Source organism: Pinus tabuliformis, chromosome Q (assembly GCF_031772625.1).
Source record: "Pinus tabuliformis cultivar Carrire ecotype Pingquan chromosome Q, CPIR1, whole genome shotgun sequence".
Taxonomy (NCBI): Eukaryota; Viridiplantae; Streptophyta; class Pinopsida; order Pinales; family Pinaceae; genus Pinus; species Pinus tabuliformis.
The window spans coordinates 233,775,917-233,799,084 of record NC_142296.1 but is presented as its reverse complement, the minus strand read 5'-3'; the positions used below and the strand labels follow the sequence as shown (position 1 = coordinate 233,799,084).

The window sequence follows — 23,168 nt, the reverse complement described above, 5'->3', positions numbered from 1 at the left end:
ATGGTAACATTGTTTTAATTTCTGCTTAATATTATGTGAAAACTATCAATCACTAGCTCTCTTAGAATAATCTAAATACAGGTATCTTATTCAGTTTGTTATATCTAGGGTAACATTTTTAATTTTGATTGAAGTAGCAGGTATCTCTATTTCTTCAGAATCTTATTGTTGTTCTATTTCTCTACTTGATTTGATGGTTGATTTAGTGTTTGCAGAAGATCTCTCAGGTTCTCATTGAGCGTTTTGGGATAGTTCTTAGTTGGACTAGCCAACTCTCAACACATATTTTCTGAAGAGCCTACTTCATATAAGCCTCAGGATTTATCTAACGATAATGTTTTTTCTGTAGGGTGTTTTTGTGCTAGTACCTCTCTAAAATTTCAAAATATTTTAAATAATTTGTGGAAATTTTGATAGATCTGGCTATTAAGAGTTTTAGATTATCAGATCTGGGAGCGGAGTTGGACTGATACTCCTCAGATCTGATAGATCTGTAAATTATTTGTATAGATCTGTTATTTATTTGTGTAGATCTGAAATTTTGTAACATAATTTTGAATTTTAACCCTTGGGTTTTTCGGATTTTTTCTATTTTTGTACATATTGGGTATTGGGTTTTTCTCTTTTCACTTGTGCAGAAATAGATCTAAGAAATCAGCCAAGAAAATCTTCAGATCTGAGCTAGACCTAAACCCTAGAGGGTAAGATCTGGGCTCAAAGATTGTTTGCAGGAATAGATCTGAGAAATCGGTCAAAAAAATCTTCAGATCTAAGCTAGATCTAGACCCTGGAGGGCAAGATCTGGGCTCAAAGATTGTTTGCAGGAATAGATCTGAGAAATTAGTCAAGTAAATCTTTAGATTTGAGCTAGATCTAGACCCAAGAGGGCAAGATCTGGGCTCAAAGATTGTTTGCAGGAATAGATCTGAGAAATCAACCAAATAAATCTTCAGATCTGAGATTTTTCAAGCAGATCTGGGGGTGTTGAGACAAGTCTAGGCCTTTGAGGGCAATATCTTATCCCAAATCTTTTTACAAGGCCATCCATTAAAGATTTTGCAATAAATCTGAAGATTTGAAGCAAAATAATTTTATTTTAGAACAAGGGTTTCAAGTTTTGGGGCTCCTAAGCCCAAATTTGCCTTCTCCTAGCCCAACACTAGTTTTATTGGGCCTAGTGCTAGCTTTCATTGGCCCTAGTGCTAGCTATCATTGACCCTAGATTTTTTTGTTCCATTTCTGATTTGAATATTTGATTTTTTGAAGCTAATCATTGGTGGGTTTTTGTAGACAATTTGGTAAAAATTTGTGTTTCAGATATTGAAATTTTTTTGGCAACTTGGGCAAGTGATTTTCAAGGCCTAGGACCTAAGGGTTTGATCTCTAAACCATCTTTTTCCTCACTGTTTGCTACAACAGTCATATACCTTTTTAATAGTGGTGAAAAACACATCTAAGTGGTTTGAAATTAACTAAAAAATTGCTAAATATATTAATAAGTCATTTATGTTTGATGTGTATCAAGAACTTGGCCTAGATCTACATTTTGGGTCACTGTTATCTCTGAATAATTTTGTTTTTGAAAGCTGAAATATAACAATGGAAAAATTTCATGTGGGTTAGCCTAAAATCAGTTCCTAAGTTGTCTTATACATTAAGGAATTAATTTTTTGAGTTGGACATTCATCATTAGACTTATTTCATTTTTTAATTGCTGGCTGTAATAAGTAAATCAAATCTGATATAATTCCGGAAATCACATCACAACAGGCTGAATTTTTTTTTATAATTCATGTGGGCAAGTTTGAAAAAATTTCGGTAAATTTTTGGCATAAAGATATCATTGATAGCTTACTGTTTTCATTGTCATATTGTTGCTGTCATAAAGTTTTTCTTACTGCTGTCCTAAAAATTAATTTCTGAAAATTAAGTACTCTGTCATGGAATTGTGATAAAATGCATATCCTTTGTTTCATAAACTGAGTATTTTTTTGAGCATCTGTTGACATTGATATCGAATTGCAAAGTTGTTTTTGTTCTCTTTGAGCTAAATTGTATCAAGAAGATTTGAAATAAGCTGGTGTTTTAACTATAGTATCTTCAAGAGTTTATTTTCTAAGTCTTCATCTAAAAAAAGGCAAGCATTTCATTTGGGTAATTGAGGGCTTTTGCGGCATAAGTGTTTTCCCATTCTCGAGTCTAACTTCATCTCATCTTCCGGTGCATTTGCATATAAGTTAACTTTGCATAGATAAAATTTACTTCCAAGCATAAGCTTGGTCGATAGACAGATAGATCTCCATCCGTCTTTTCTTGAGAACCTTGTTTTAATAGCACTTAAACAGTGACCTTGCCGTCGTCAGAGCCACAGTTCTCTGTAGCGCTAGAGACACCGGGTATGTTAGAATTTCAGGAGAGGTATCGTTAATCACACCTTAGTGTGCTTCTCCTGATCTTCTCTCTACCAATTACCACGTAATCAGGCTCAACATAGAAAGGATTGAAGGGTTCACATTTAAATAGGCATTTAACTAAAATTAACCAAGATTCTTGCATCTCACATTAGTTTTAGGATCTGCATTTCATATAAAATAGTCATTCATCTAAGCAGCAGTTGCTAATCGATTACTTGGTCTTAATTTCCCTAGCAAGATCGTTGACTCCATAAGGCACTAGTATCAATCATTTAAAATCTAATCAAACCCTATAAGTCTTGCTAGATCTTAATCAATTACTTGATCTCTTCACTGTGTCCCCCGAACTAGTTGGTTCCCAACTAGTTCTTCTTCATTCCACTTTTCCATAGGGTCTACCCCCCTTAGCCTGCTGTAGGAAGACATCTTAAATAGAGAGATTGGGGATCAGGGTGACAACCCCCGATTTGAGCTATTGTCACGGTGCCTAGACATTCTGTGCGACAACAGAGCGAAAGAGGGAGCTACAGTGCAGGAGTCACAAGTTAGCGTGAGGCAGCAGTGCGAGAAACACGGGAGTGTTGCACCAGTGCAAGATGGCACATAGAGGTGTGCAACGGTGCGAGATGTATGGAGTTGTTGCAGCAGTGCATAGGTCAGAGGGGGAGCACTTGTCAGTGACAGAGAGAGTTTCAGTATCTAAGGTGTCTCTAACCTGTCAGAGATGTCAGAGTTGGGAGATTAGTTACTTACTTCTCAGTAACTAGGTTGCAGTGCAGCAGTTAGCAGTGGCAGTGCTATGGGCAGCATGATGCAACAGGATGACAAGGAGTTGTAGTACGAATGCAGCAGTGGCAGTGGTAGGGCCATGGGTAGCAGTATAGGATGCAACAGTGCAGATGATGGGCAACATGCATAGCATCAACATAGGGACCGATGGCGGATGATCAGGGTGATACTCAAAGAGGAGTATTGCTAGAGCACAGTCCTCGCTAAGAGGGAGTGTTGATTTGGGGTAGCATCAGATGTGCTCTAGCCACAAAAATTGGTGGAGAGGCTAAGGGACATGAGATCTCCAATACCCAGAAAGGGTTTGGGCAGATTATAAACAGTTTGGGAGATATTAAAATAATTAATATTTTTAATGGAGTCCCTAAGTCTAAACTTAGGAAAAATAAAATATTAATGTGAATTAATATAAAATTGTGTTAGAATGGTCCAAAAGTCATGGATCAAGCCAGACCTAATCTTAGCCGTTGATTAAGGACTTAATCTCGGCTGTTGATTTGTCAACGAGAAAAAGAGGAGGCTTGAGGGTCACTTTGAGAATACACCAAGAGATCAGGATTTCGACCTTTTGGGGCTAGGTTTGTTGAGAAAGTTGAGAGAGTGATCAGAGTTGCAGCTGAGGGGCAGTGAATACAAAAGCAAAGATAGCACCGGGAGGATCAACGCAGTAGCTGGAGAGAGGGATGTAGAAGCAATCAAGGGTTCACGTAGAGTCACCCAGGGCTCATGCAGAGGCAGCGAGGAGCTGCGCAGTGCCTCAAAGGGCCAACATGAGTGACACAGAGGGCCCGAGGACTGACGCAGTGCCTCCAGAAGCCGACGCAGGCCAAGCCAGAGTGACATTGGGCTAATGTTGGGCCAGAGGGAGCTGATGCAGTCCCTAAAGGCTGACGTTGGGGTTTCGTGGGGTAGATTGGAGTTGTAAAGCTACCGGAGTATTTATTCGGGGTTTCAGCCAGAATATATGCTTTTGAGTAGAGAGGTACTACTGTCGAGATTTTTCTCTATTGGGTGAACTGGATTTGGCACCCAAATTGTATTATGAAACTGCTTAATTCTATTCCAAATTGGTGTATCAATTATTAATACACCAATTTGGAATGGAATTAAATTAAAATTGAATTAACATAAAAGAAATAACAATTAGCCTGCAAATCATACAATAGTGCATGGAAATGAAAACTTGTTATTAGCTTCAAATATCTTTGTTCTCATACAGTCCATTAAGTTTTCAAACTCTTTCAAGAATCAGTTATACAATAGTGCAATGACCTCTTCCTTATAGAAATCAACTATGTTCTACAGAAAAATATATCTCTCTTTTGCAATAGTGCAATAAACAATCTCCTTCTGTAGAATTCCCTCCTATAATCTGCGGATCTGGAACGACCAAGTCATCTAAAATTTGGCCTTTTATAATGTTTCACAAAGAGTTGAAGATAGTCTTTCCTCCTCTGATCTCGTAACAAAAGGGACATTTTTAGCATGAGCCATTGCTAGCATGAGTCATGAGTCATAGCTCCAAGAATGCACTATTGACTGATGACTGTCGGTTTGATCTGCAAGAAAAGCTAGCAACTGATCAATCAAAGATTGGGAAATTGGTTTCCATAATTAGATTTTTTTAACCATCTCTGTTAAGGAGAGGATCTATGTTTGAATCATGGATTGGAAAATTGAACCTTTCGGATCCATCGGAAACAGATCTCCAATTATCCCCTTCGGGGCAAGCATTTATAATTTCAGTTTTTTGGCATTTTATTTCAATTGGTGTTAATTCTCGTCAGAGTATGAATCAACTTAGGATTACGCCACGATATTCAGGATTTGGCTGGCTTTAATTCATCAGTGGCATATCTACGCAAGTATCTGAAAACAAAGGAAAACTAAGCATTAAGCGGAGTATGAAAACAAATGAATTAAAACCAAATAAAACTGAAAATAAACGCCAATTTCGTATTTAATACAATAAGAAAATGATGAAGAAAATTCTAGGGTAATTATCTCCGAGACGAGAATAGTTGACAAAGGGGCTTTATATTAATCGACGTGGAAAAAAATTGTCCCGGGAGTTTAACACCGACATTTTTGAATGGAGATGCTTGGGAAATATCCAGGGTGTTTCTCCCTGGATGGCGTAGAGAATGGGACTTGGTAGATGCACAAAAGTCGAACAAGGATAATTTACTCAGTTTATTTTATATATGTGGGTTTATATTATATACATTGTAACATTTAATATATTTACAAAATTGTTTAAAATATAAGTAAATTAATTAAATGAATGAATAGTTAAAGTAAATTCACTATTTAATTATATTTACATATTAATTCAATTAATACAAATATATTTAAATAATATTTACATAAATTAAACAAATATATATTTACATATTTTCATGCCGAGGTGATGAAAATGAGACAAACTTTGATCAAGCATATATTTTCAACCTAAATAGAATTGAAGACAAACTTTGATCAAGCATATATTTTCGACCTAAATAGAATTGAAGCGAAAGCTGTGTCGTTAGAAAGTTGTTGAGGAGACGAAAGCAATGGAGCTATAAGAAACGAAAATCAAAACACGTAAAAAATACTCAAAGTAAAATAAAGCAAACTAAAAATGACATCAACAAAATTTATATGAAGGACCCCATAACTTTTAAAAAAAATTTAGCGGGGTAGTTGTGGCCACAACAGTATGGTAATGGACATGGGCATATATGGGTTATTGGAATTGATGAATATCAATTGCATTGGCGATGTGCTCTAGAAATGGTATACTTTCTTCAAGGCCACACATAATATTGTTAAGTTTGAAGACATTAGTCCTTTTGAAGGTGATTTTATTAGATTTGTTAACGGGCTATTGGAGTATGGATTAGGGTCTGTTGTAGTTGATTACTTTAGGAGTAGTCTTTAAGTTCGTTTTTTTGGAGTTTTTGGTGGATTTTTGGCCGGAATCCGATGAAAAAATTTGTGGCTAGATATTCATTTGTGTTGGTGAAACTTGTTTTTTGACTGCATATATGGATTCAACACCCTCAAAAACCCCTGGGGCACTTCGATTGTGAAGAGTTCACTTGTCAAACTTGTGATTTCAATGAATCTCTGCCATATTTTAGACAAATTAGATTTGAAAATAACCGAAGAACTTTCCAAAAAGTCGCACTTAAAGACTACTCAATTACTTTCTCTAAGCTCTTAATGTAACAACCCTCGTGAAAATTCCATGTAATAAAAGTTAATAAAGGAAAAATAATAACCATGGCTGATGGGACACTTATTCCAAGCTGAATGTTGGGAAAAACATCCTAGTGGGTGTTCATTTCGGTTATTATGGCTAAAGGAATTTGGCAAAGGCAATGACAAAGGATGTGGAAAGGCAAAATGACATTTTTGGCACATTTATTTATGAAAATAATGGAAATTAGGAAAAAAGGATGGTGAAAAGTCACAGGTTGCATGTGAGGAGGAAAATGAAGGAAAATAATGGAAAATGAAGAAAATTTAGGCCTCATTGATAAAAAGGTTTATGAGGATCAGTTGGCAAGCTTTTGCTCATGCTTGGCCAGTGTAACCTTTTGTCAGTTTAGTTTTGGAGCTCTCTCTCTCTCTCTCTCTCTTGGAAACTTAGAGTTTTCTTGGAGCACTTTGGCATTGGATCAAGAAAGCTAAAGAAGGCAAGAGGAAGGAAGAAGCCCACAAGGGAGAGCAGGATTAGGCAGCTACAACATGATTCTTTGCAGGTATCGATTTGCATGTGTGATTTCCTTGCTAGATTTGGCATGCATGGTATTGCATGTGGTTTTTTGCTGCCATGGCATGGGTTTTCCAGCTGTGACAATGTTTTCAGCTTAGCTTTGTCATTTTCGGATCACCATGGTGTGATGGGGTTCTCATGTTTTGGTTGAGCTGGATTGTCGGATGGATTCGAAGCTGAGTGAGGTGGATCTTCGAAAGAAAGAACACATGCCTCGTGATCCCTAAACCAGACCATGGATTGTGGTAAATCCACTGGCCTAGTGACCCCTAAACTGGACTGTAGCTTGCAGTAAAGCGAGCTATTGTGTGCCTCGGTGGGCCTAGGAATCCTCGACTGGTTAATGACGGGATATATGGTAAAGCCTAGAGGTGGTTTCCCTTGATTAGGCCTAGGAATCATTGTTGGTGAATGACGGGATATACGGTAAAGCCTAGAGGGTAGAGTCTCGGTTAGGGCCTAGTGATTCAGCGTGGATTGCGATAAAGCCTATAGACTAGGAGACAGGGAGATTCCTCACGGTGTAGGTGGAGAAATCTAGTGGCATCCATGCTTGTTTTATGGCCTAGTGATCCAGGAGAAATTGTGATAAATTCTGGTTCTATTGATGAGGGTGACGTGGTGTAACCTCGAGAAGCCCTGGTTGAGTTTGGTTTTAAGTCCCACATTCATGCTTGGAATATGGCACAGGGGTGATTGGCTGAAATAAATATTTGGTTTAGCCATTCTATGGTCGGGTGGTTTGTGGAAGTCCCAAACCTGGTTGGCCTTTGCATCATTAATATGAGGTTATTTCTCCTTGTTAATTCATGAGTATTATACTAGTTCATATGTGGATTATATGGCTATTGTTTCCTTGGTATTTCTATTGTTACTATTCTATTTATGAATATGTATTATGACAGTGGTGATGTATGGCTCCCATCATGTTTTTACTCGTAAATGAATGAACAATGTATCTATGGCCTAATAGATGATAATGCAGCTAACGTGATAAAGAAACAATGCCTCATAGAGAATCTCAAATAAGCATGAGACCCCTATGCTCGACTCTGCTATTAAGACCTGTAGATTTCATATTTGTGATATGTTTGACGAAACACCTATCATGGCTAGTAGGGGTCTAGTCTAGTCCCTATTAATGTTTTCACAAATGTATGATTATTATGTTGTGTAAATTCATTTCTAAAGGTGTCACTGAGTTCTGGGCAGTGACCTGGGCTTTGGGCATGGAAATGTGGCACAAATCCTGGAGTCGCGGGCACAACACTGGGGAAAAAAGACCCCAAAATATCCCTTGCCCTTGTTGTGGGAACTTATGGAGCTTCCCAGATGCACCCTTGTCCATATCAAGGGAGCGTCCAGGGGTTTGATGCACTAAAACTTCAGTTAGTCTCAGGGGATGGTTACCTGAGTGGTTGGGATGGCTCCTGAGAGTTTTGTTGTTGATGTGGAAGGTGTATGTGGTGTGTTTCCGTCGATTCCACTTCCTTAAGGTGACTTAGGAGGTTGAATCCAATTATAGTGGCCTGTCGTCGCATATTTACCCCGGTTGGCTAGTTACTTGGGTAGGTGTGGGATGAGGGTGTTACACTTAAGGTAAATTTGATTAGTCATTTCTTTAGTTCATGTAAAATTGCATTGTTTTTTATCGGTTTCAAGGAATTTTTGAAAGGTTTATGAGGAGAACAATGGCCCTATGGAAATGTGTTGGTCCTTTACAGGCATGAGTTTCTTTTACTTCTAGAATCTCATAATTAAAGCATAGGATTTTACTTTTCATCCACTCTTACGGGGTGGTGATGGAGTGTCTTAGGTCACTGAGATCACATTGAACAAAATTGTGCATGAGTGAACCTTTATGATACAAAAAAATCATACGCTGTTTGTTAGGACCTTCCAAGCCATGGAGAGAACATGGGTGTTTCTTAAAAAGCCAGGAGTTTCAACAACTCAAATTCAAATTGTATATTGTGAATGTTTAGGGAGAGAAAACAAAAAACTTTTAATTTTTATCCACTCTTAAACGTCACCATGAGTGATAATGACAATTAGTTATAATAATCTTGAGGTTCAAAATGGGTAGTTACACCTTGCTAATGACCACATGTTTATTCAACAAAGCGATTATCTTTCCTTGAAGTTTCCTTGTCTACACAAGTTTTTCTTATCCACATCCTTGACTCATTGCGCAAATTCACATAAGGCATCACACATTTCTCATGTGTGAACTATTTTTACCTAGGATTTTGCTACTCCGTGTCTAAAAGCTAGTTTTATAGCCATATTGGGTTATTAAACTCTTGTATTGTTCTTTTGGAGTGAAAAAGGCTATCTCAACCCACATTCTCTTTTGAATGAGTTGTTATGGATTATACGAAAACCCTTTTTCCTAACATGTTGTGGTAAATCCTTATTAATTATAAAGCGAAATAAAGAGAAGATAATGATGGTGAAGGTGACCTCCTTCCCACCTTCATTGCAATTTATTCAATCATAAAAATAAAGGGGTAAAGCAAACCAATTAATTCCTTATCATTTTCTTAAATATATGATAAATCAATGTTGGTCTCAATGGATGGGAATGATCATCATCAACATAAAATAAAAAAATAAAAAATATTACTAATGTAAAAATGATGTAGTACATACTTGTGTGCACGTGCATGTGTGATAACTTAGCTAAGATTCTACATTAATAATATACAAGAATGTTTACAAACACCACAGATTGTGCCCAATACTGAGGCGAGACAAACAAACAATTGTAAAAAATATTATAGCCTTTCTTGAGCAATGTCTTTCCTCTATGGGGACTTGTTTGAGAACTTGTAACTCAAAAACAAAATAGATACCCTAATAACATCTCTATGGGTTTCAAACCCAACGCTAAGAAAAACTCCAAGATTTAAAAGCAAAGATCATAAGGGCACAAAACATAAATATAACATAAATTTTGAAAAAAATGACCAGTGAGACCTAGTGGTCATTCTTGGAAATCAAAATCCACATCAAGGTTGGAGGGAGTAGTTTCTTGCCCATGGGCTCAAGTTGAATCCTTTGAAGCTATTACTAAAACATCAACTTCTTTTCTCTTCTTCACTGCCCCTTTTGTTTACCATTTTTCTTCATATCCTTCTACATCTCCACAAAATTCGTAACCTTGAATGACATTGATAATACTTTCATATTTACTATCTAGTTCATCCATTTTAATGAGAAGTTCATTGTTCTGATTGCCTTTATACTCCATAGCTCAAGTCACAAACTCTTTGCTATGCAAATGCAAGCTCACTATCTTGGAATTTTTTGTTTCCTTTCTCCTCCAAAATTCTTATCACCAAAAAATGATCACCTAGTCATTTCTAACTAGGTGGATTGAAATACACCATGTAGGATTAATTTTACCATAGCAAAATTACTTTCACCATGGGAAATAATTTAGTAAACCATTTTTATTAAATTATTTCTTATTAAAATTAAAAAAAAAACCATGAGAATAATTCAATAAATCATTATTTGATGATTATTCCTTGTCACAGTTGACTAAATCACCTAGGAATAATTAAATAAATCACTATTTATTTATTATTCCTTAATTCTATTATTGGAATAATTGTTAAATCACTATTTAACAATTATTTCGATTTCACACCATTTTTAGTCCTCGCGAAATAATTAATAAATTATTTTATTTGTTAATTATTTATAAATAAAAATATTTGGTCATTTTGAATATATTTTCTCTCCAAAAAATATAATAAAGTATTCATAACAGATAAAGCTTGATTTGGTCAATATTATTTTATTATTCTCCATTTTCTAGATCAACCCAATACTTTGTTATAAATAGGATGGTTTTCCATTCATTCTTCACCATGATCATTATCATTGTCATCACTATTGTCTTCTTGCATTTGAGCTTTCACTAGAGTTCTACATACTGTTTTGGGCTTTTCACATATTGAGAGAGAGAAACGATCACTGAAGCATTAAGGACATCAAAGAACCCGTCCCATGGAGGGTGATCTACAAACCCTTTTTGTAGATATCCTTCACCAAGAGTTATCAACAAAGATTATTATTCATTTAAAGGTCTTTCCATAATTGGGTTATTACATTGGATATCTATTGTTGTTTGCTGTTTTGGATCACATATATCTTTTTACTACAAGTTTTTCTCGTTTTACTATTACAGGTCTAAAGCATAAGAAACCACAAATTGTTGTTACGATTACTTGTCACCAGTGACTTAAGTAAAGTGTTTTTGGTACACCTTCCAAGAAATTTCATACTAACAAAAATCCAATGTCAGGGAGCCAACGAGTGATTTCTTCATCATTTTATCATTAGAGATAAAACCTATTTTTAACCTCATACTTTTTTCTATGTCATCCACCTCCTACTTGACCTTCTCAAAAAAGTTGGTATGATAGGTTTTTGCAAGAGGCTTGGTTGCGGGCTCCTTCTACTTAGCTTGAGATAACCCCACAATAAGTTGCATTGAGTCTTTGCAATGTTACATGTGACCCCTCTAAGCCCCTTCACATCCTAGCCCCCCTTAATCTCATCCTCCTCCTTCATCCATACTCCCTACTCGTACATGTTTCCAGTTGAGCCAAACTATATATCTCACCAAAGCAACGTTGAAACCCACTATGCATAATAATAGAATTCAAGCCACCAATCAACTATCACTCCCATCAAACAAGATTCTAAGCCAACCATGCTCTCTGTAAGCCTCCAATGTGACATTCATAGAACAAGATCGAGTAATAGTAGGGCCAGAATTAATCCAAGAGATAGAGGAACAGGTAAAACAAATTAGACAACGGTTAAAATAAGCGAATGATAGACAAAAGAGTTATGCTGATGCCCACAGAACTAACAGTAAGTATGAAGTAGGGGATCAAGTTTTCGTTCGCATCAAACCAAATAAAAGCACTATCCGATTCGGAAAATGGATAGTTGTCACCCCGATTTATTGGACCATTTAAAATCATGGAAAGAGTTGGACCTGTCGCCTATCGTCTTGCACTGCCACCTCACTTGCATAAAATTCATAATGTAATTCATGTATCTGTATTAAGGCATTACATCGCTGACAAATCTCATAACCTTCAATGGAAGGAACTGCAGGTATCAGATGAGGGAATCATTTCGGTTGAATCATTACATATACTGGAACGTAGGGTTCGACGGCTCAGGAATCATCTAATAGACCAAGTTAAGGTCCAGCGAGATAAGTATAGCGCTGGATTGGCGACTTGGGAAGATACAAAAATCATATGTCAAAAATACCCCAACTTGCGTCAATTTTAAAGAACTTTAAACCATATTTTGTATATAGCTACTTTATCAGATACTCAAAACCATTTTGGAAGGATCACATATAAAAGTGAATTTTTATGTTACTGAAATATGATATATGCTATCTCCTTAATTCTACTGGTATTTGGATACCAAGATGAAGTTCAATATTTGATTAACCTTGCATATCGATATGATTAATGAGATAGAAATAAAAGAATGATTACAATTCAATATGAAAGCCAATAACATGAGCAAAAGATGAGCAAGTATGTTATACTGTAGATAACAACATATATGAGCTATACATAAACTATTTATTTTATAAATATTGATACATATGTTATAATATATGGACAAGTGTTTACATTGCAAGTTACCAAAATGGCCACGTGATGACAAAAACTTCAATACAATTAAAGCTCAATGAGGTTTTATGAAAGAGCATTGACTCAGGTCCCACTAGGAGGGGTGGAGGTATTGTCCACAGTTTATCCTCTAAAACCTGGAGTCATGGGAGGATTGTGCGAATCACGCTCCCCTAGACGTGTGATGATGACTGCCAGATGCCTATTGGGCAATCAGGTTGATACAATCGACGCTGATACCCTTGAGAGCCGATGAATGGTTAATCAGTATAGTTGATACCATGGCACACTCTAGTAGAGGACGGATAGGATGGAAGTGGAGGAGATTAGGAAGGATAGGATGATTCTAGAGTAGCTAGGGAACCTACTGGGGCAGAGCGTGAATATTATAGTTGTAAAATCTTAAAATATTGAAGAAAACAAATTTTAAGTACCCATATAAAACGAATTCAATCTTGAAATATAAAGGCTTTTATACTCACATTAATCACTAATATATTTTAGAAACCCTAACTTCAGGACGAAGTTTTTGGAAGAAGGGATGTATGTATTGACCCACCTATAACTATAAATAAAATACGAGTATTAGCATACATACAAGACCTCCATACGATAGCTACGTATGTATGGACCCACCCACATGTATCGCACTATATATAAGCTAGTTACTGCAGGAGGAGATATACATTAAGGTAATGAATTAATACCTCACCAGAATATCATATATATATGATAAATCTTTAAACTAATAGAAAATGTTAATTTTAATTTACAAATTAAAATTTAAAATTAATAAATGATAATATAAATTAATTAAAATTATAAATTAAATAAATCAAATTAATTCATTAAAAAAAAAAAAAACTTTATCAAATCAAATCTCCATATCCGAATAAAATCAACAAAATTAAATAAGATTTGGTTTTATAAAATTACACGGAAATGAGAGGAAGGCGGTGGACGGGGAATTAAAAGGATGAAGGAAATCTTGAGAGGGGGGGAGAAAAAAAAAACAGAGATCAATTTTAACACAGAGATACAAACACTCTTGAGTTTTGATTGTACTGTAGTTTTTGGGCACGGGGGATCAGATTGCTTTGATTGGAAAGCATTCTGAGACTGTGTACCCAGGTTGTACCCAGCGCCGTAGGGTGGTTTTGGCCGTTTTGGTAACGCAACTGTAACAAAAATTGCAGCGAGCACAAAATTACAGTAGAACAATTACAGTAGAGCTTCACAGCAGAGCAGACAGGTTGGTTTTCATTAGTTAAATTATTTAAATTCTGTGTTAGATTACATATTCTGATTTTTGAATTTAAGGTTATTACAACCAGTGTTGCACGAAGCGTCCCCCCCCCCAGTTCCAAGCCCCGAAGCGCGTCCCGTACGGAAGCGCCTAGGAAGCTTCGTCGGAAGCGGCGCTTCCGAATTCGGAAGCGCCGCTTCGGCTTTTTTAGCCGCTTCCTGGAATTTCCGAAGCGCTGGACGGAAGCGCCGCTTCCATGCCTCCGAAGCGCGCTTCGTACGGCGCTTCGGGCCTCAGAAGCGCGGCGCTTCGGAGGAGGAAGCGCACGCTTCCGTACGCTTCGGGCAAGCAGGCCGTGCACAAGGGAAAAAGACACTTTTTTTTTAATTTTTTTAAAGTTATGTTAACTTAGCATTAAGGTGGTGGGTTAGGGTGAGGTTAGAGCGAGGTTAAGGTGAGGAATGAAAAGAATAAAGCCCCCATTCATTCCTCATTTTCTCACTTTGAGTTTATGAGAGTTGGAGAAGAGAAGAGAGGAGAGGAGAAGAGAAGAGAGGAGAGCTTGGAGGAGTGAAGAAGGAGGAGCTAAGAGAAGGAGGAGGAGCTTGGAGCAAGAGCTTGGAGGACTTCATCTACAAGAGCTAAAGAGGTAAGTTCAAACCCCAAACTGCCTTATTTTTTTAACAATTTTTTTGTATTTTTCTCCTCCCTCTCCTACTCTTTCCCATTGTTTCTACTTGCTCTTTTATTTACAGGTTGTCCACCACCTATATCCATATTCCAAGATGGTGTTCTTTTGGCTTCTATGTATCATTCCACTCTTGGTTTTAATGATGGCAAAGGTGAATATGAATAGAAGGGAAGAAACATAAGAGGAAAGTGGTGATGGTCCCAATATGAGTGACCCAATGTATGATGAGGAGGAAGGGGATGAACCTGAAGGGGACACTGAAACACAAGATGGGAAGCTACATCAACACCCTTGTGGAACTATGTGACCAAACTTGATGGGGGAAAGGGTGGTGGATCTTACAAATTTGTGTGCCCTCATGGTTGTCATGGAGGAAAACCATATTGTGGTTCATATACCCGTCTGAGGAGGCATCTTTGTGGGGTGTTGGACAGTGATGAAAAAAGGGTCCTGTGGGGGTACAAATTTACCCAAACATTTCAACTGAAGAAAGAAGAAAATACATCCAAATAGAGATGGCTGCACAACAAAAAAACAAGAAACAAAAAACTCATTCTGAATCAAGTGCAACCTCTAAATTTGGTAGTTGCTCATCTCCTCATGGTACTTTTGCAAGCTCTGGAGGTAGAAGAACAATAGGGGATTTCCTTAATGTTGCTGGGAGGGATGATGTGGATGGAAAGATAGTCTGTTTTCTTTGCGCTTGCGGTGTACCATTCAATGTGCTTCGCTCTCCCTATTCGCATGAAATGGTAAAGGCCATCAATGAAGCCCCAAAAGGATACAAGGCCCCCAACTATGAGAAAGCTAGAACAGTGTTATTAGAAAGAGAAAAAGCTAAGGTTCAAAGAGCTTTGACACGTTTTACAAATGAGTGGGTAGATTCTGGGGTATCCATTGTATCAGATGGGTGGACAAATATTAGAAACCAACATTTGATAAATGTTCTTGGTGTTTCTTCTAGTGGTGCAGTATTTATTGCATGTCATGACTCCTCCTCCATCACTGCATCTGCACAAAACATTGCAGATCTCCTATTGAAATCAATCAAAGATGTTGGTCCGAATAATGTGGTTCAAGTGATCACAGATAATGCAGCAAATTGTAAGGCAACAGGAAAAATTATTGAGCGTACTCATCCACACATCTTTTGGTCTGGGTGCCTGGTTCACACATTGAACCTTTTGATGCATGATATTGTGAAACACAAAGAATGTGGGTGGATTGCTGAGGTTTACAGGAGAGGGAAGCAACGCATTAAATTCATCACAGGGCATACAAGGGTAAACTACTTCTATGGCACTTACTCCAAGTTGCAGTTGCTTAAAATTGCAAAGACAAGATTTGCTAGTTATTACCTCACCTTTAGGCGGCTAGTGAAGGTGAGACAAGCTTTAACTAATCTGGTGTGTGCTGAAACATGGGATGAAATTAAAACTGACATAGATGGTGCTAATGCAGTCAAGGACACTGTTCTTGACAGTTACTTTTGGGGACAGGTTAAATATGTTTTGCAATTCACCGAACCAATTTATTACATGATCAAGTTTGCAGATTCAGATCAACCAGTAATTGGGGAGGTGTATGAGCAAATGGATAGCATGTTGGGGCAGATTAAAGACATTGTTGAGCCTAGAGATACCACCTTGTACAATTATATTCGTGTAGAGGTGGAAAACCGATGGGAAATGCTAAATGTTCCATTGCGTGCATTAGCATATGTTTTGACACCTAAATACTATCATCCATCATGGATTTCAACACCAGCACCTGGGGGGGGAAGCAGGAGAAAACCACACCAAGATCAAGAGGTTCACAAAAAATATATGGTTGCATTGAGTAAATTAATCCCTGATGAGGAGGCTGCATTGGTACGGAGACAGGTGAGCAACTATACACTCAACACTAATCCATTTGGGAGCATGCATGCAATTAAAGATCGAGAGACTTTTTCTGCTCTTGAGTGGTGGAACATGCATGGAGGGGGTACTCTACTTCTACAGAGTTTGGCATTGCGGGTGCTATCATAGGTGGTAAACACTTCTTCTGCAGAGAGGTGTTGGAGCTCTTATTCTTTCATCCACAGTGTTAAAAGGAACAGGTTGAATTTAGACTGGACAGAGAGCTTGGTTTATGTTCATTACAACTTGCGATTGCTGTCCCATTACTGTGAAGATGCAAAGTCTAATAAAGACTTGTTGATTTGGGACAAGAATCCAGAGGAGCCCAATTTGGAGGATGGAGTGTTGCGATTAGAGCAATTAGAGGATGCTCTTATCCAGGTATGTCCATTGTGGTATGAATTTTCCAATTTTCCCTTATAAAGCATTTCTCTAATTCATGTTTTTAATTTTTTTGTTAACTAGTGTTTTTATTTTTGCATGAATTTTTTGAGCGATTCTAGGATGATGATGACCGTGTTGATATGCCACCCCCACCCCCATCTGGTCCCTTGGTTCCTAGGTTCCATGGTTCAACACCAACAGCAGGGGGTTCTTCTTCATCAGTTTTAGTGCCACGACTTCCACAGGCACCATCTTCTTCATTGCCACCACGTGGAGGCCCGCCACCACGTTCTATTCGTGGTGGAAGGAGGAGAGATTAGTAGATATATTCACAATCTACTACTTTTTGTCATAGATTACTCATTAGACTTGTAGACTTGTGAATTTGAATTTTGAACCTTTTTGGCTTGGCGGTGACCAAGTGACATATTTTGTAAACATTATTATTTGAATTTTGGAGATGACAAATGTTGACAGTTGCTCACTTGCTAGATAAATCATAATATGCTCTATGTTTTATGTTTTATAATATGCTTAAATGTTTTATGTTTTATAATATGCTTAAAAATTTGATGTATGTTTGTAATAGCTAGAATATAGATGATTGTTGTACATACTAGTAACTACAATGGAATCATGGATGCCATATCTATCTTGATTTATGCAAAAATATGCATGTTTTCATGTCTTCTACAATTAATTTGGTATTTGGGATGTTTGTTTTGAGTATAAATGCAAAAAAATATAAATATATATATATATATATCTATATATATATATATAGCAGACACTTCCGCGGACGCTTCGCTTCCTAGATTTTTGGAAAATGACGCTTCGGCATCCCCGCTTCCAAAAAATGCTTCCGCTTCGCTCCCGCTTCGTGCAACATTGATTACACCTATGACATGTACATATTGTTATTTGGCCCCTTGTCAGGCTTATTTTTATACTTATGAGCTAGTTTGGTGGGCTTGTCACCAATAGGGGTTTTATTTGCACATTATTTTATCATTAGGGGCTAATGTAAGCCCATAGGCTAATTCAAACTCCTTAGGAGGCTATATATTGATGTGAGATACATTCATTTGGATCATCACTTGGTTTGGGATCTGTCTAATCATAGAGAACTTCACATTTTTTCCTTGGAGAATATTTTTTGGACATGGATGAATTTTGACGTATGGATTTGGGCTATTTTCTTGTCTTGGAGCTTCGTCTTGTGTAAGAAATGCTGGTTGGATATACTCTATAACATTGTAAATGAATTTTGATGTTATTATTCTTATTGTTGCATACTGCTAAAATTAGGGTTAGTTGCTGCATAATCGAAATGTGGAATTGAGCATGTTTTAGCTAATTTAATGTATGGGCCAATGTTATATGAATGAAATGTCCTAGAGATTATTTGTCTCGATAAGCTTGCATCATTTGCTTTGAAGTGTAAATGCTTGAAGGTCACTTTCCTTTTATTTCTCTCAACGTCGGATGAAGTTGACTTTCTAGGCCTCCTTGATCAAGAAACCGAGTTCTTACTCATCAACATCCTTGACTCCATATCCCCAAGTGAATTAGGCACTAGTCCCTTAAAGGATGATCATTTCAATGCTCTTTTTACCATTTCCCGCTTTATCTTGAAGTCTAGCCACATTAGGTCACCTAGGGAATCAATTTCCCGGGAATTGACCCAAGGAAAAACTTCAATCTCCTATAGGCTACTGCGCTGGTGGGTCCCCTCCCTCTCCTTCAAATTTGAGGCAATTGTAACGGTGGAATCTCCAGGAATCCCAAGCCCTAGCTCTAGGATCAAACTTTTCCTAGGCATCCCCAAGGCTAGACTTCAATAGGATCAATTCAACCTTTTGGAGTAAATACTCTTGTCTAGTCCTTTCCCCTCACCTTGTCCAGGATAGGAACATCATTGGTTGCTGCATCCCCAAACCTGGGTTGGGTCCACTTGTCCCCGTGTGGTACCACTTCTCAATAAAGATTATTTGTCAAGGACCATTTGGGAATCCAAGTTTCCCAAGGATTATAGGGATTGAGAACCTTGTTTATAAGCCTATCCTTTCTCCCTCAACACTCCAATCCTCACCCCTTACCCCTGGTGGACCAAGTCCCTCGCTTAAAGAGCAATCAAGTTCCATTCTTCACTCCCTTCTTGGGAAAGGGTTTTCAGGGTCACTTCTCACCTATCCATTGACATATATTTTACAAGTGATCCATACACTACCAGGACTCCTCCCATCGGTGAAATTCCGTAAAGAGTAGGGAAACTTAGTTGTGGTGACAGTGGGCTAGGCCTCCACCGTTTCCCTTAACCTAGAAGTTTCCCTCTTAGGAACCCCTTTAGGTCCCCTGCTGCTTTGAGTGGTAACGGTACCGACTGTGACAATGAGGGTTTACTGTGGCTGTAGGGTTCAATTATGACAGTTGATCACCCTTGAAGGTAACCACTGTGACAGTGAGGATTTACTGTGGCTGCGGGATACTCCTGGAGGTTTCCTTTTGGCAGCGCACTCTATTAAGGTCAAATCTGTGGTGCTGGAATACCCCTGAGGCCCTGTTGATGAACCGTGAGCCCTACATGAGCAATTCTTTGGCAGCTGATCATCTCTGTGACAGCAAAAGCATTCCTAAGGCGGGTCTGTGACAGAGGGATGCCCCTGGGTTTTGTTTGCAGGCTCAAACATCTCTGTGGCAAAACAAAGTTCTGCTGAGTTGACTGTGGCAGTAAAGAGGCAGGAAGTCTGGCTGATTGCAAGGTCAGACCAATATTATTAGGACAGTAAGCTTTGCGAGCAATTGTTGTGAATCTAAAACTATAGTATGCTATTGAAAGGACTGTGGGTTTACCACCCATTATGTACTGTTGGATTGGCTACATGTGTATGAGTTGTTGGTGGAATTAATACTGGTTACGCTGTTTATTGCATTCAATATTATCTCTGTTTGCAAAAATTGAGAGATTACTGTGATACTAGTTAGAAATTAGAATACAGTTGTTTGTCATATGCTGCTTCCAACCCTAAGGGATATTACACTATTGGACACCTACATGCTGTGTATTAATGTGAGTATTGACTATTTGCTTTTTGGGTGTTTCTATTTCTTCCTTTGTGGGAGTCAACTATTCTCAATCTAGGGAGTTCAGGAATGGAAAGAGTGGGAGCAACAAAGTTGAATTCAAGTAAAAAGAGAGAAATGTGAAAAGAAATAGCAATTAACTCAATTTCAAACCCATTAGGAGGGAGGCTTCCAATCAAAGTTACTTACAGACTTCATGTTAAGATATTATTGAAACACTCAGTTTGATGTACACAATCTTCTCTTTTACGTATGACAGGAAAGGTGTAAGCAAATACATGTGTCCACCTTTTGGAGGCATTTTGATGGGTATCTGAAGTTTGATGTCTCACTGGATAGCTTTGAAGATAGAAAGGTACAGTCATGTGTTGCCTAATATTTGTTCTCATCTATGTTTGCTTTTAGTTGTTCAGATTTTGTTTTTCTTAAGTGTACACTAAACCATGGACATCTTAGCTGATGCAGCTAATTGATAATTGGGTCGAAGAATCTATATCTAAATCTCTGGAAGAGTTGCATATGGCAAAATATTTGCAGGAGAAATGCCTGGCTATGTTAAAGGATACCTTGCAGTCATATTTAAGAAATGAAGAAATAAAGGGTTACGACACAAATCTTCCTTCTAGGTATCAGTCAATGGTTTCTGCAGTTCTCCACACCACTCTTCCTCGACACTTTCCAGGTATTTCCACCACCATCAAGTTACAACTTTTTGTTCTTGTTTCTTAAAAGCCTCAGTTTCTCGTTGAATCTAAATTTTGCTGGCAATATAATTTTGTTTCATACTTTGAAATAGGGCAATTATTTCCATTTCTACACTGTTTTTCCAACTTCAGGTTACCTTTCCTTTTTTTTTAAGGCATATTTCTGCTGATTCATGATAAGTTAAAGTCAATATTGAATGCAAGAAATTCCCCCAGTTATTTTGCAACATACATAGGTTCTTGGATCACATTTATGGGCAATCTTTTATGATAGAACAATTTTGCTTTTCTGAGCAGTCAATCACAATGAAGAATTTTTTTCATAGTCATTTCCTAAATTCCTCCTTTACCATGAATGCATGTAAAGTTGCAATTAGTTCAATAATTACTTCTTTGGACAAGCCAAGTCTATTCTTGAGACACTGCCTAATAATATGAAGGATAACTATGTGAGATGAGAATCATCTCTTTACGATCAATCTTATTGTTTATGTTTGAGCTTGATGATTTGCTTCATAGTTACATGTAGCATTGCACTGTTGCATATGGAAACAATTGCTTACAGCTGAAAATGCTAGTTGACAAAGAGGTCAACTTATTGCTAAAGCAAAGTGTTTTCTTAGCTGTATTGACCACTACGTGTCAACTACCCATAGTAGTACACCCCCTTTTTTCGCAAAAGGGAGAGCGCTTGAGCGACGTGTCCGTGCCTGTCATCATTAGCCCGATCATATTGTTTTGTAAACCCAGTGTGCATGTGTAAATTGTAAATAATCTTAGCAGATCTGAGTTATGTATGTAAATTGCCTAGGTGGACCTAATTTTCTAGTGATTACCTACGTTCCGGAAGGTTTTTTGTCTCACCGATCCATGATCGGCAAAGTTTTCCTTTAGCCTAACCCCAGAGCCGAAATGAATTTTGTCATTAGAATCTTAGAGGAATCCTAGTGTGTTGATCTGCTAGATTATATTTGGTCGCAGAACTGGGTGGTCTATGTTAAATGGGTTTTCCCCCTTGAGATGTAAAATTGTAAAAGTCATGATGTAAAGTGTCTTGAGGGTTAGAAAATGATTTAATCCCCTCATAAGTCCTAGGTCCTAGGTGATTTTTCCAAAGGCTAAGTTCGAGGATCCAAAAATAAAAATTAAGAAATAGGTAAAAATAATAATAAAATAATAAAATTAAAAAAAATAAAATAAAATAATAAAATAATAATAAGACAAATTTTTGAGTAAATAAATGTATAATTTCAATTTTTTAATATATTAAAATGCATTTAAAAATTCGACGGATGAGATTAAAAGAGATTTTGCTCCTCATCGACGGTCGAGATTAGTTTGACATGGATCACTCGAACTAGCCGTTGGGAAATTTTCCTTTAGATAGCGTGTTAGAGGTCATTTAAGATCAGATTTGATCTTAGAGTCTGGTGCTAAAGAAAGCTCTCCTGTAGTCATTTTTTGTGCAATAAAGAAAGACTTTGGGGTTAAAAATCTTGTTGTTGTTACTCTTCTGGAAGTGCTGTAAGATGATTTAATTTTCTGCATAATTTTATTTTCAGCCATTGATTATAGCTTGATGAAGATTGATTTAGGCACAGGTATCTTGTCTGATTTTTGGGGTTTGATTGATAGTTTAGATTTTGAAATATAATGGCAGGTATCTCCATTTGATTTTGATTTCACTATTGTTTTCTCTCTCTATGTTAACGGTTGATTTTAAGCCTATGCAGGAAATCTTAGTTTTGAGTTTACCGAGCGTTAGGGGAAGTTCTCGGCTGAACTAGCCAACTCTCGGATTACGTTTTTTGAAAGAGCCTCGCCTGTTTTTAATCCCGGGATTATCATTTGAAATTTTTTATGAATGCATGAAGGGTTTTCTGAAATATCTCATATTAAATTTAAATTCTGAAAATATTACTGTGGATTATTGAGAAATCTGGCTGCTTAAGAGTCGAAAATCTGTAAATATTGTAAATTTTTTAGCTGGTTTTAGGGTTTTCAGTTTTGTTTTTGGCACATTTTACTTCTGGGTTTTCTATTTTTGCCATTGCAGGTTGCAGGTATAGATTTTAAAAGTTTTTCAGGGTTTCCAGCAGGGATAATCTTCAGCGGATTTTCTAGTTTTCTGAGGGAATTTGATGGTTTATCAAAATTGTTTTGCTGCTCGGGGTTTATTTTTATTTTGCAGAGAAATTTTGAAATTTTTTTAGGAGGCTGCGGCCTTGCCTTGCGTCCTCTGCTCCAACATTCTGCCAGCAGCACCAAAAACTGCAGCATTCCTCCATCGATTTGCCTGCGTTTTTCCTTTCCTATGCAATTTCAGCTCCATCTCATCTTCGATTTAGTCTCTTCTTCAGCACAGAAAACCGCTCCCTGCTCCCACGCTGGCTACTCATCTTCTTCGACTCTCTTCTGTGGCATTTTTGAAACCCTCACCTGCAAGCTCAATTCTTTGCCTGCGTCTTCTTTCCAACCTGCATCCTCACACATCCTTCTTCTCTTAAACTTGCA

The 23,168-nt window shown here is 37.4% G+C and overlaps 1 protein-coding gene across 1 annotated transcript in view; it reads left to right on the top strand.

The window, feature by feature from the left end:
* The window catches only part of LOC149219050 (anaphase-promoting complex subunit 2-like), a 443,635-nt gene that overhangs the window by 33,661 nt on the left and 386,806 nt on the right, over window positions 1-23,168 (top strand). Inside the window, exons 2-3 of the mRNA XM_089384232.1 lie at window positions 20,210-20,305; window positions 20,416-20,632. Coding sequence (XP_089240358.1) covers window positions 20,210-20,305; window positions 20,416-20,632 — 313 coding nt within the window. The remainder of the gene's footprint in view (window positions 1-20,209; window positions 20,306-20,415; window positions 20,633-23,168) is intronic.